This window comes from Mchenga conophoros, linkage group LG13 (genome assembly GCF_057382185.1).
Source record: "Mchenga conophoros isolate Kocher_MC1m ecotype Shallow Benthic linkage group LG13, M_conophoros_male_GT1.1, whole genome shotgun sequence".
NCBI classification, from domain to species: Eukaryota; Metazoa; Chordata; class Actinopteri; order Cichliformes; family Cichlidae; genus Mchenga; species Mchenga conophoros.
Genome location: NC_140538.1, coordinates 27,932,057 through 27,946,394, shown reverse-complemented (window position 1 = coordinate 27,946,394; position 14,338 = coordinate 27,932,057). Strand labels below are relative to the sequence as shown.

Genomic DNA, 14,338 nt, shown 5'->3' with positions numbered 1-14,338 from the left:
CTGCCAGATAAACACCAAATTTGTCAAAAAGAAAAAGAAAAAAAACAAGTTTGTCAAAAAAAAACCAAAAAAATATGCTTCAGTATTGATTCCATTGGCTTGCTTTTACCTGGCGTACGATGGCCAGCTGCAGAGCCAGGTACATGGCAATCTGCGCATCCTGAGGGTCCAGTGAATGAGCTCTGTAGAGGGAAGACAAATAGCTCAGTGAGGGTGGACTGTTGAACTGTGTGGCTCGCTTGCGTGGCTGAAACACGTGATAGAGAATGAAACAAGCCTGACTTACTTTTTCAAAGCATTTAGTGCCTTTTTGTTGAAGTCGTTTCGGTCTGTGGTCAGAGAAGCTGCAGGAAAAATGGGAAATTTACAATTTCAGATAAAAATAAAAGCTGATGATGGACTACGGTTCAAACAAGTTAAAACAAGAGTTGGAATCAGGGGCAGTTATATGAAGGCCTGTGTCTTGACAAGTAGCTTAGACAGTCCATCATTGTTGATGTTGACTAAACTATTTCCTATTAGCCAGAAATGAGACCTACCGTATTTTTCGGACTAATAAAGCGCACTTAAAATCCTTTAATTTTCTCAAAATCGACAGTGCGCCTTATAATCCGGTGCACCACATGTATGAATTCTGGTTGTGCTTACTGGCCTTGAACCAATTTTATGTGGTACACGGCGCTCAAAAATCTGTTTTAGTCAAATAATGTTTTAGTACGACTTTGGTAAGCTACGAAGCCGCACCGCCTGATGGCTTGCCGGAGCATTACGGCTGCCGTAGTCAGGAGCCTCGAGGAGTAATCTGGGTCCAAAACTCCGTCATATTCAGGTCCCAAAGTCAAACAAACACTGCGGTACACTGAGAGTTAAAAACTGTCTAATTTCTTTCATCTTTAATAAAATGATCAGCGTTGCTGCTTAACCAGGTGTAACAATTAAGTTTAACATCCAGGCATCCATGAAACCGGAAATTCTGAAATTTTACGGAGTTAGCAGAAAGTTAGCTCGCTATTTTTTACCTTAATATAATATACCATGTTCTGACTGAGAGATTTCTGAAACATTAAAACTTACAGCTCTGCTATCACAATAAAAGTTAACGTGGCAGGATGCTGTAAACAGATCAAACTTCAGTCGGGAGAACAAATGAGATAATCCATCCACAATACGAGGTTAGTCATTAATATACAGCAACAACATGGGAATAGAGCAGCTGTGAGATAATTCTACATTAATGGATCAATGGTACAGAAGAGGAGGAAGCAAGAAGAATGAGTTGAGTAAAGTTTGACTTATCTGACTGTTTTGTTTCACTTAATGCGCCTTATAATCCGGTTCGCCTTATGGTCAGAAAAATACGGTAAATTGTGTCCTATGGAACAGCTCAAATTCATCGCAAGGTTTTCTAGCTAGCTGCCTTCACCTACACTTCACCTACAGGAAATAAACTTGTTTCAGAGAGTGGATGAACTGACAGGTTTTATAAAGGTCCAGTCTAATATAAGGCAAACATGAATTATTGAATCAGGCAATGCTACTCTCACAGACCCAGAATAAAAAGTCCCATAGACAGTAAGATCTAGTTAACACTTGTCGACTAAGCTATTTCCTGCTGGCAGTGGACACAATTTAAACTGTGTCCATTGGAAATCAAGTGAACCCAACATCAGCCCTGAACTCATTACAAGGTTCTGTAGCTGGCTGCCTTCTTCTTTGCATGACCACAAACTGCTGCTTTTCTCAGGGAATTCCAAACAAATGACCAGTGGTATTGTTTTTATTTTGGATAGGATGTTCTCCATATATTTCTTCAGATTGTGTGGTTAGATTTACCATCAGAGGCCTGCAGACTGCAGCAGAGTCCCAGAGCCAGGTAGGCTTTAGGCAGAAATTCTCCTGCTTCCTCCCCCATAGACACCACACTCTGGGACAGAGCCTCTGCCTCCTTGATCTGCATACACACATAAACACATTACCTCTGAAGGATGTTAGCTGGGATGAATATGCGGCAGAGGGACGAGGAAAAACACCCAAGTTGAATCAATTTTTGGTGAAACAATAAGCTACATGGAGATTGGGCTGTTCGAAGCATCGCGCAGAACTGTCTCTTTGTCCTCGATCTCTTTGCGTAATCCCCAGCTGACTCTGTGATGTGGAGATCAGTGCTCTGTAGAAGCCATACCATCTGTTACAGTCGACTCAGTCGACTTCTTGTTCTTTTTGGGGCTTTTGTGGCTCTTTGAGACTCTGATTGCGAAGCTGGGATCAATCACATGCCTCCCTCATGGGTGAGCATGATGGATAAGACTGATAAAACTCATAAAATAAAAAATAAAAAAAATCTATATTTGCTGTGTGAATTGTGAGGTACTGTAAAGTGAGCTGAAAACTTTGCCAGTCTGTCCAGCAAAATGTGTCTGCGATGCAGTGGGGAGGGACGTGAGTTTAGTGCGAGGACAGTCCGGACAGATTTGCTTGAAGGACAGCGCAGAGTTTGCTGAAGGACACACACGCTCGCCCACACACACAGCAGTAGACTGCAGGCGGTGTGTGGCTGAGCCGAGCCGAGGTGCTCTGAGCTGAGGAAAAAGTGTGTCACTCCGTGTGAGGTATGGCTGGTGGCGGGCAGGCAGGTGGGTAGATGGGCGTGGGTGGAGGTGGGGGGGGGTAATGCCTTTGACAGCACACCAGTGCAACAGCAAGCAAACTGCTCTGACACCCCCCCCCCCCTCCGCTTCATGTCCTCCTCCTCCCTTCATCCTCCTCCTCTGTTCTCTCTCCCTTCCTCTGAATCCAGCCCTCGCTCTTTTAAAGCCTGCGCACAATAGACCAGCCATTTACACGCGGACCCTGTCTGTGCATGTTTTAGGCAGATTATGATTTTGTTTTGTTTTTTCTCCTCCCCTTGAACAGTGTGGAGAAAGAACACGTCGCCATTGTCTGTGGAAAACCTTGAATCTGCAAAAAACTGCTCTTCAGGAATTTAGAAAAGCAGCTTTACGTGCAAGATCGAGAGTCCCACAGTTCATGGTGATGTCACTGGTTTGGGGGATTTCAGATATGTCTACAAGAAACCTACGAAAAACCACAGAAAAGAGCAAAAAATGTTAAAATACGTAACGTTGTTGGCTGCAGTAAATATCAGCCCAGACTGTCCAGTGGAGCTGATGGTGGATAACAGTGGCACATTTATGTAATGCCACACTGCACTACGACCATAGTGTCCCATTGTGATTACGGCTGTAAGCTCCTTAGTGTTTCCAGCCTGCCATGATCTCCAGCCACTGACAGATGTGCTCTCTCCATTTGCCTCTGTTAGCTCCACTTTCTCTCTCCAACTCCCTCTCTCCCTCTACACTAAATAACACTGTTGATGTTATTTTCTCTTTCCTGCTGAGATCATGCACTGAAGGAGTATCCAAGCAGGCCCGGGATTCACAGTAGTAGTGTGTAACTGCCTGACTGACCCCAGCATTAATCCCAAATATCAGGGGTCTCGAACTCCAGGCCTCGAGGGGCCGGTGTCCTGCAGTTTTAGATCTCACCCTGGGTCAACACACCTGAATCAAATGATTAGTTCATTAACAGGCCTTCAAGACATGTTGAGGAGGTAACTTAGCCATTTAAATCTGCTGTGTTGGATCAAGGACACATCTAAAACCTGCAGGCCACCGGCCCTCGAGGTCTGGAGTTCGAGACCCCTGCCAAATATTAAGGACCCGGTGATGTCGTCTTACAACTTTTGATCAGCACATTAGATGCACTATGCAATTCTGTGACTCGATTTTATGTTATATTCTTGTAAGTACTAGCCAAAGCTGACCATGTGCAAGAAAACTGCTTCCATGGGAATTAAGAAGGTAAGCAGCAGCCAGGTGGTGCTAATCAAATGCACCTGATGAACTAATCATCAGCAAGTATGAGCATCTCTTAACACAAAGCTAAATGTTCCCAAGAGGGAAAGAAACTGCAAAAATCCCAGCAGCTACATCTCAGACTCTACAGACCTCAGCCAGCATGTTAAATGTTAAAATTCATGACAGTACAATTAGAAAAAGACTGAAGAAGTATGGCTAGTTGGAAGGTCTGCCAATTGGGTCGAGTGATGTTTTTGTGACAAAGCTAGAGCTCTGCAGCAAAAAAACTAACCACAAAAAGTCATTTTATCCCAATAATCTTAGTTTTATAATTGTTTAAAAAGCAAAGCTGTTCTGTTTTCCAACTACTTAAATCTTTTAGTAGCACTAAACCATGGGCTGTTTCAAGCATCTGACTGAGGGTGTAAAAATGTTTTTAACTGACACCCACAAAGCAGTGGAAAACTATAAAATGATATCAAATGGCTTCCAGCTTGTAATTCCCACTTTCCAAAATGGCATTAAGAAACGTCAGTTAAGGACAACTGTGAAAAGAAAGGCAAGCTCTGGAAGAACAAATTTACATGGCTGCTGGGTAGAAAAGCAACGTAAAACCCCCATATGACTGCAAATTAGCTAAAAGAAGGTTTAACTGACATGAGCGTGGTAGTGCACCATTTCACAACGCAGCTCTGACGCACAAACAAGAAACGCAAGCTCAAGTTTTCCGACTAGTCCCTACAGATTCCGGATGTGAACATCAGTAAAAATTTGGGAGGAGATCTTAAAAAGGCTGTGGTTGCAAGTCAGGCTCAAAATGTCATGATCCTGGGCCATGTTGGCCCAGTATTCTTAGTTCTCATGTGTCTTTGTATTCAGTTCCCTGTTTAGGCTCTGTTTCCTGAGTTGCCCTGTTGTGTTGTTCCCTGAGTGCTTTCCCTTTGTGACTCTCACCCCCTGTGTGCCCCTCTGTGTATTCATGAGCCCTCGTCCCCTTTCGTGTTTATTCCGTGTCTCCCCTGCCCGTTATGTTGGTGTTCTACTCGTGCTCTCTCTCCTCCTGTCTGAACCTCTGTACTTCCTGTTTCACCTCTCCCGTCAGTGTTGTGTTCACTCCTGCCATGTCTCGTGATTATTATCAGTGTCACCTGTGTTCCCCGTGTGCTCCCACTCCGCTCGTTAACCCTTGGTGTATTTATGTCTGCGTCTCCCTCAGTTCTGTGTCGCGTTCTCCCTCATGCTGCGTGGATTTCCCTGTGTTCCTTGGTGAGCTTTATGTTAGTTTTTCCCCAGTCTAGTTTTGTATCGCCTATCATCTTCTGTTAAGCAATAAAGCTGCCTTTTGAGTTCATCCCTTGAGTCCGTGAGTTTTTGCGATTGGGTCCTCATCCTGCCTGCCACACAGCCGTATCATGACACAAAATCTCTCTCTAAATACGTTTAAAATAAAGCAACGGTACACTAAGATTTGTTTCCTGCACGTTGTTTCATTTTAAAACTAATGAACTACGTCATTTGCTTGTGGCGTCCCACACTTTTGCATACTGTTTTGCAGGCTGGTTGTGTGACAAGCCTTTTACGCTGTCAGCATCTCTGTCAGTTATGAGCGTTCACATTATCAAGAAATAACACTCAATCACGCTAGCTGCTCCTTGCCTTGAGCTAAATGCTAATACCAGACTGCTAATATACTTACCGTGACAGTGCTGACATGCAGATGTTACCAGATGTAAAGTAAATGTTAAGCTTTGAGGGCAGATGCAGGGGTGCGTGCATGACTTCATTGAAAAGAGCTAATTAGTATGTATCAATGTAATTGCTAAATCCGTTTTAAGAAGAAGAGACGTGAAAGTCGTTGTCATGTGGCAAACAGGGCTGCTTCATTATGGCAAAAATAATAATCACAGTTATTTTGGTGAATATAGAAACCTTGATTTTTAAGATCTCCACCGTGCTTGACATGTGATATGAGGTGTTGTTGGCCAAACGTGGCGCTGTGTATCATGGCTAAACATGATCTAGACCAGGGATGTCCAACTCCAGTCCTACAGAGCTACTGTCCTGCAGCTTTTAGATGCATCTTTGTTCTGTCACACCTGAATCAAATGAATAGCTTGTTACCAGGCCTTTTCCTAACTTGATGGCATGCTGAAGAGGTAATCCAATCATTTGATTCAGCTGTGTTGGAGTAAAGATACATCTAAAAGCTGCAGGACAGTATTTCTCTAGGATTGGAGTTGGACACTTCTGTTCCAGACGTTGTGTGGTTTGTCCAGATGCAACACAAAGCTGAGCAGTGCTGCCATGTCTTTCTCACTTCCAAGCAAGCCATACTTTTTCAATCTTTTTCCAATTTTACTCATGAACTTTAACATTGTAACTGTAGAGTTTATGATGTTTATGGTTGAAATTTCTCTGCAGATTCCTCCTTGGTATTGAGTTAACACACACCTGAATGGTCAAAACCATCAATTGCTGCTAATTACCCTTTTAATTCCTATGGGTCCAATATGGTTGTACTTGGTTTTTCACTTAGTTTGCTGCTTTTGAATTTTGCATTGGTTTTGATAATCAAATAATAGCATTGTGTATGTCATGTTTTACTTTTATTACCATGTGTAGATGTGATTTGCAAAACAAAAAGTTCAAAAAGTAGGACCGAAATGAGAGAACAGTCAATGTAACAATAAATCAGTCATACTTTGTTTCATTAATGCAAATTTCTTTTGATGTTTATATTGGAAATCCTGGACACAGGATGTATGAGGATATATTTGTTATTCTGCATCTCTGTGTCACTTCTTTATAGTTAATGGCATAATTTCCAGCACACTGCAAAACAGACAAGGAAAACAGCTCCACCTACAGAAATGTGTATATATAGTAAATTTACACCACAACATGTGTGCCTGGGAAATTTAGTCCAAACATCGCAGCGAAAGTCAAACAACTTAAACATTTTTTAAAAATATAATAATTATGATTATATAACTGGCAAGTCTTACAGATCTGCCCCTAAAAGTACATGTCATGCCAACAAAGGAAATCATCAGCATTCTAATCAAAGCATTCTTCAACCATTTTTTTTAAGTTCTCTTTCCTTTATTTAAGCATTGAATAGATTTTTCTATCAACTGATCAGAAGCATAGACATCTGTTAAGTAAAGTACAGGCTCTTGGTAAATGCATTGAGGAAATTAATGACTGGTTGTGCCACAATTTTCTCCAGCTAAACAAAAACAAAACTGAGGTAATAGTCTTTGGTGCCAAAGAAAAACGATTACAGGTCACCAGAGAACTTCAATCTATACACCTAAAAACCACAAACCAGGTGAGATATTTGGGTGTAGTGATGGATGCAGACCTAAACTTAGAAAAACACATTAAGACAATAACAAAATCAGCTTACTATCACCTCAAGAATATATCAAGGATAAAAGATCTGATGTCTCAACAGGACCTGGAAAAACTAGTCCATGCATTCATCTTTAGTAGGCTTGATTACTGTAACAGCATCTTTACAGGTCTACCTAAAAAATCAGTCAGACAACTACAGCTCATTCAGAACTCTGCTGCTCGAGTCCTCACTAAGACCAAAAAAGTGGACCACATCAGTCCAGCTCTGAGGTCCTTACACTGGCTGCCTGTCCGTCAGAGGATAGACTTTAAAGTTCTGATGCTGGTCTATAAAGCTCTGAATGGTTTAGGACCAAAATACATCAGTGACCTCCTGACCCAGTATGAACCTTCCAGATCCCTCAGGTCATCTGGATCCGGTCTTTTATCAGTTCCCAGAGTCAGAACCAGACACGGAGAAGCTGCATTCAGCTTTTATGCTCCATATATCTGGAACAAACTCCCAGAAAGCCTCAGATCAGCTGAAACACTCAGTTTATTTAAATCCAGGTTGAAGACTCACCTGTTCTCAGCTGCATTTAAATAAAGCACCAAATCCACACTTTTAAGCTTAAATTTCAAAACTTATATTTTAACTACTGATTTTATCTAGTGTTCTGATTTTATCTGTTTTGATTTTATATACTGTTTTTTTTTGTTTATTTGTTTTTTAAATAAATTTTAAATCATGCTTTTTATTTGTTTTTGTTTTTAATGTCTCTGTAAAGCACTTTGAATCACCTTGTTGTTGAATTGTGCTATATATATATATAAACTTGCCGTGCCTAAAGCTCTTTGCCTGAATGAGCTGCAGACCAATCATGCTTCCGCAAGTAGCAGCTGCAAAAAGCCAAATTAGCCAGAAATTATTTGAAAGTATTTAAGTTGAAGTTTTTCCCCCTTTTTTGCAAGTAGATGTTACGTGTGTAATTACCCAATGCAGCTGATCAATGCAGACTTTAGCAGCCAACAAGGGCAACGAAGGGTCTTCTGGTCTCATCCTGGCACACTCTTTAAATACAGATACAGCACCAACCCCCTGAAACGCACACACACATACACGGAAATGTCAATGACAAATTGTGATTAATGAGCAAACAGCAGCCACTTATCATTCAGCCACAGATGACATGGATCGCTTTTGAGCGACTGTATCAAACATACATTAACTGTCCTCACACAGCCCTAATAGACCCATTTAGACACATGGTCACTTAATACATGTAGGTCAATCATTAATGGACCACGTGCACGTGCACATGCGTGAGCACATGTGCGCGTGCACGCCCGCGGGCCCTAAATAGAAGCAGATCTGACAACACTGAGGCGGTCCCTCTCCTTCTAGGGAGCAGCCTATTTCTAGATCTCACCATTGATCTGCTGTCACTTTATCATGCAATCCACATCAATTTTTCTGTCACACGCATGGCTCTGTGCGCACACACACGCAGACACAGACACTTAGAGACTGAAAGAGCACTGTGAGGTATTCTGAGGACTCCCATTTAAAAAATGTGCCTTTTTAAGATTACATTTCATTACCATGAATACCTAGATAGATAGAATAGATAGAAGATAGCTATCTCCTTTGGGTGTGATGTGGTGTTTGATTTAAACGGAGAAATGAGCTCACTTTCCGGGCGGCCATGAGTGACAGGCCCAACTGGTGCCACAGGTGAAACTCGTTGAATGAAAACTTCATGGCTCGTTCCAGACACTGCGAGGAGAAAAACAAATACACAAACATGTTTAAGTTATGAAACTTTGTACAAGTAGAGTGCGCCGATAAGAGTGGATGGTTCGGTGTGGACATTAAGCTTTTTGTTTTCCTTTACAGTCACAAAGCTGAATGGCCAGTGTTCGTAGTCACATTCCTCTCGCTCAAAATCGATTGTCAGTCAGCGCTCACCACCCACTCTGTGCTGTTTCAGTACATAATGATGTGAGTGATGTGTGTGTGGACAAGCACAGGATGGCGTGGAGCGCCGCTCAGCAGATGTTGTCAGTCATGCAGAAGCGAGCTACATCAAGAAAAAAGGTCTGCCAAGTAGTAGGATTAAAAAATGTGCACTTATTAGAAAGGTTGCACACAAAGTAACATGCAGACAAAGATGCCATGCTGAATAGAGCAAAGGCACACAATACCAACCTCTGTAGGATTTAATTGAATAAGAGAGTGTGGAATATGTAGCTAATTGTAGTCGTGAATGGGCTCTGTATTTTCTAACATGAACTGAAGCGTGTAAGAAATGTAATGGTTCACTGCAGGTCTTTATGAAGCTATATGAAGCTGCAACTGTCTCTGCTGCTACTGGCAGTATTGCTGACCCTTGTTAACCCAGCTAAATCAGGCCCCAAACCATTACAAATCCCTACTTAACCTCTGTTTAGAAGGGTTAATATATAGAGCTCGAAGTAAGCTTCAGCCAAATTGTAATAACAGAGGTTAAAAGATACAAGTGCGTTAAGTCTCCTACTGTACAGTACTTTGAGCTGCACCATATATAACTGTTGTATCAACTGGACTAAATGCTTACAGTTTTGCACTATTAACAAACAATGGAATGACAATTAGCCCTGTGATAGATGTGTCAGCTGAGACATATGTGTTTAAGAAAATTGATGGAATTAATTTAATTAGATATTATTAATTGATAACTTTTTCTAAAAACTGGTTCAAGAACCACCTATGAACAGTGTTTGCAAGGATGCCACTTGTTTTAAGGATATAGTAAGTAATTTTCTGAATTATGTAACGGAAAAAAATAAAATTGTGTTCATTCATTAGTGTGAAATTATGTCTTCCAACAGCAACTTCCAACCACTTACGTAACTACACCTTATAAATATCACAAATAGCTTTTAAATCTTTTAAACTATAATGACCATCTAATAAATGCACAGCTATGTTTTCATCATCGTTTTCTCATTATGTCTTCCTCCACTTCCACTTCATCCTCTTCCTCCTCACTTCAACCCACCACATGAAATTCACCTTATGCCTGAAGTCAGGGAACATGCAAAAACATTACTATTTATTCCCGATATCGTTTCAGTTACTCCTAGATATTGTCAGGCTGGCTAAACAAGAAACAACAGTTGGTTAAAAGCTAACAATATGCAGGCTAATATTAGGCTTGAGTATCCTAAAAATCGCTTGATTACATTCCCACATCGTATGAGTTTATTTACTAAACATCACTAAGAGTCCAACAATGTTCAATTAACTTCAAAGAAAGTTTCACTAACAGCGGCTAACAGCTAAAACAGTGGCTAACAGCGGCTAAAACAGCAGCTAACAGCAGCTAAAACAGCGGCTAAAACAGCAGCTCTTACTGACAGAAAAGTTCAGGATATCCTCAGTAACTCTCTTTAGCATCGCTGTCATCAGACAGTCATATTTAAAAGTGGGATAAACAGCGGTCTAACAACAGACACTCACTATAGATGAATGATGACTACAGTTGTTTGGATTACAGCAACCACCAGAATTATGCACTTGAACTGGGAGGGGTAAGAAAACCGAATTCAGCTGACTGCAGTCTTCAAGCTTCTATCGGTGAGATTTTACACGGTGTACCTTTAAAGAGTGCACAAGTAGGCAGGTGGGGGGTGGGAGGTTTAAATTATACAACATTGATTCTGGAAACTACAGTTCATGTTTGGTTTCATAATCAGGCCAAAACTACATGACTGGGTTAATGACAATGTTTGGGTGGGTTAAGGTAAAATTTGACAAGCTGACTATCACATAGAGACACCGTACAGGTGAGAAACCAGCTGTGTCGACTAAAGGGCAGCATTTGAAGCCCTGAGACTGACCAAACATCTATCCATCTGTCCATCCAGACATCCTGTTAACTAGAGAGATGGACCCTATCCCAGCTGACTTTGGGTGAGAGGGTGGGGTACTCCCAGGTCACTAGTCCATCCCAGTGGGTATAATTCATAAAATGATTATTTCCTGTTTGAAAAACTGACATAAATAAACATAAATTATGACATCACCAGTGATTAGTGTGAATTATTAATTACTAGAGTTTAAATTTTAAAAATAAAATTTACTAAAGTTTAATTAAGTTTATTAGCAATAGTCCTTTTAAAGTTTTTCAGTCAGGTGCTTATGTTATAATGAAAGTGTTTCTGCTACTACTCACAGTGGACATTAGGAGACATAACAGTGCTGTAAGCAGGAAAAACACGTTAGACCTTATATAAAACTAAGATGGAGCTGCGGCACATACAGTGGGGCAAAAAAGTATTTAGTCAGCTACTGATTGTGCAAGTTCCCCCACCTAAAATGATGACAGAGGTCAGTAATTTGCACCAGAGGTACACTTCAACTGTGAGAGACAGAATGTGAAAAAAAAATCCATGAATTCACATGGTAGGATTTGTAAAGAATTTATTCGTAAATCAGGGTGGAAAATAAGTATTTGGTCACCTCAAACAAGGAAAATCTCTGGCTCTCACAGACCTGTAACGTCTTCTGTAAGAAGCTTTTCTGTCCCCCACTCGTTACCTGTATGAATGGCACCTGTTTGAACTCATCATCTGTATAAAAGACACCTGTCCACAGCCTCAAACAGTCAGACTCCAAACTCCGCCATGGCCAAGACCAAAGAGCTTTCGAAGGACACCAGGAAAAGTATTGTAGACCTGCACCAGACTGGGAAGAGTGAATCTACAATAGGCAAGCAGCTTGGTGTGAAAAAATCAACTGTGGGAGCAATCATCAGAAAATGGAAGACATACAAGACCACTGATAATCTCCCTCGATCTGGGGCTCCACGCAAGATCTCATCCCGTGGGGTCAAAATGATCATGAGAACGGTGAGCAAAGATCCCAGAACCACACGGGGGGACCTGGTGAATGACCTGCAGAGAGCTGGGACCAAAGTAACAAAGGTCACCATCAGTAACACACTACAACGGCAGGGAATCAAATCCCGCAGTGCCAGACGTGTTCCGCTGCTGAAGCCAGTGCATGTCCAGGCCCATCTGAAGTTTGCCAGAGAGCACATGGATGATACAGCAGAGGATTGGGAGAATGTCATGTGGTCAGATGAAACCAAAGTAGAACTTTTTGGTATAAACTCAACTCGTCATGTTTGGAGGAAGAAGAATACTGAGTTGCATCCCAAGAACACCATACCTACTGTGAAGCATGGGGGTGGAAACATCATGCTATGGGGCTGTTTTTCTGCCAAGGGGACAGGACGACTGATCCGTGTTAAGGACAGAATGAATGGGGCCATGTATCGTGAGATTTTGAGCCAAAACCTCCTTCCATCAGTGAGAACTTTGAAGATGAAACGAGGCTGGGTCTTCCAACATGACAATGATCCAAAACACACCGCCCATGCAACTAAGGAGTGGCTCCGTAAGAAGCATTTGAAAGTCCTGGAGTGGCCTAGCCAGTCTCCAGACCTCAACCCCATAGAAAATCTGTGGCGGGAGTTGAAAGTCCGTGTTGCTCGGCGACAGCCCCAAAACATCACTGCTCTCGAGAAGATCTGCATGGAGGAATGGGCCAAAATACCAGCTACTGTGTGTGCAAACCTGGTAAAGACCTATAGTAAACGTTTGACCTCTGTTATTGCCAACAAAGGTTATGTTACAAAGTATTGAGTTGTATTTTTGTTATTGACCAAATACTTATTTTCCACCCTGATTTACAAATAAATTCTTTACAAATCCTACCATGTGGATTCATGGATTTTTTTTTTTCACATTCTGTCTCTCACAGTTGAAGTGTACCTCTGGTGCAAATTACTGACCTCTGTCATCATTTTAGGTGGGGGAACTTGCACAATCGGTGGCTGACTAAATACTTTTTTGCCCCACTTGACAGATTAAAGGGATATCATTCAGTTTCACTTGCTGGGCCCACGTCTTCATTTGAGGTTTGATAGCGTTTTAGTAGATAAAGGTGAATGGCTTGGGCATGAATTGAGCTGCGGTTTGGGGAAGGCCTTGAAGGGGACTGGCCGCGGCTCCCGGGCCTGGCAGATCCTCGTGTACTAAATATAAGTGAAGAAGTTAAAGAATTAAAAGGGGAGTGAGGGAGGGGCATGTAAACAAGAACGAACAGCTTGTAGAACTGGGGGAACCTATATAGATGAGAACCGGAAGGAGCATGTTTGGGGGCGTGGTCCCGCTTCTGAAATTCAGATACTTTATTTCCAATTATTTAGTACAACATTTGCCTTTTTTCCTCTCCTCCACAGCTCAAGACTGAAATACTGTTTGGAGACACGCAAAGAGTGGAACTTTTCAACTCAGGTTACTAAGTTACTGTCACGATCTGCGGGAGCAGACTGTGTGAGCTGTGAATTGTGGACCCAAACGCAGATACAAAGGGAGGCGGAGCTTGACTTAAGTTTCAAACGGAAAACAAGCCTTTATCATGGCTGATTACAAGAAGGCAAAACAAAGCAACAAGGACAGTAGCGAAACTAAACTAGAACGTAAACTGGGAAAACGAAAAACTATGAAAACTGTGACTCAACTCTAAGAACTATGAGAAGACGTGAGGGAGGTAACACAGACGACCTGGCAAAGATAGAATGAAAACACACAGACTAAATACACACAGGAGGTAATCAGGGGAAGTGGAAACATATGGAGAAACAGCTGACAAAAATGAACATCATGACGCCACAGGGAAAAGTAGCACTAAGCACGATGAACATATAAACAAGACTTTCAAAGTAAAACAGAAAACATGATGGGACACAGACATGACACGAACTTGATAACATGAGCCACGCAGAAACACACGAAGGGCGAAGGGGACTTAAACACAGGGGATGAAGACACAAGGGGAATCTGATGATAACTATAACAAGGCAACGTAGGCAAAATAGACATGAGCACATAAACAATGAATATCAAAATATAAGAAAATGAAAAAACACAGGGTTACGACCCAGGACTGTGACAGTTTGTGCTTCAGACAAACATTCTGTGCACAAAATGAGAACCGTGACCTTTGACTCTGACTTCCACTGACAGGAAGGGTATTGAACTGAACTGGAATGCGTACAAGAGTAAACTAGCTCTAGAGATTTATGTTTTTTAAA

The 14,338-nt window shown here is 41.7% G+C and overlaps 1 protein-coding gene across 1 annotated transcript in view; it reads right to left on the bottom strand.

The window, feature by feature from the left end:
* Positions 1-14,338, bottom strand: part of ttc7a (tetratricopeptide repeat domain 7A) — a 70,736-nt gene that overhangs the window by 41,833 nt on the left and 14,565 nt on the right. The window contains exons 11-15 of the mRNA XM_085297594.1: positions 8,887-8,970; positions 8,188-8,292; positions 1,834-1,951; positions 287-344; positions 110-182 (exon numbers count right to left, since the gene is read on the bottom strand). Coding sequence (XP_085153720.1) covers positions 110-182; positions 287-344; positions 1,834-1,951; positions 8,188-8,292; positions 8,887-8,970 — 438 coding nt within the window. The remainder of the gene's footprint in view (positions 1-109; positions 183-286; positions 345-1,833; positions 1,952-8,187; positions 8,293-8,886; positions 8,971-14,338) is intronic.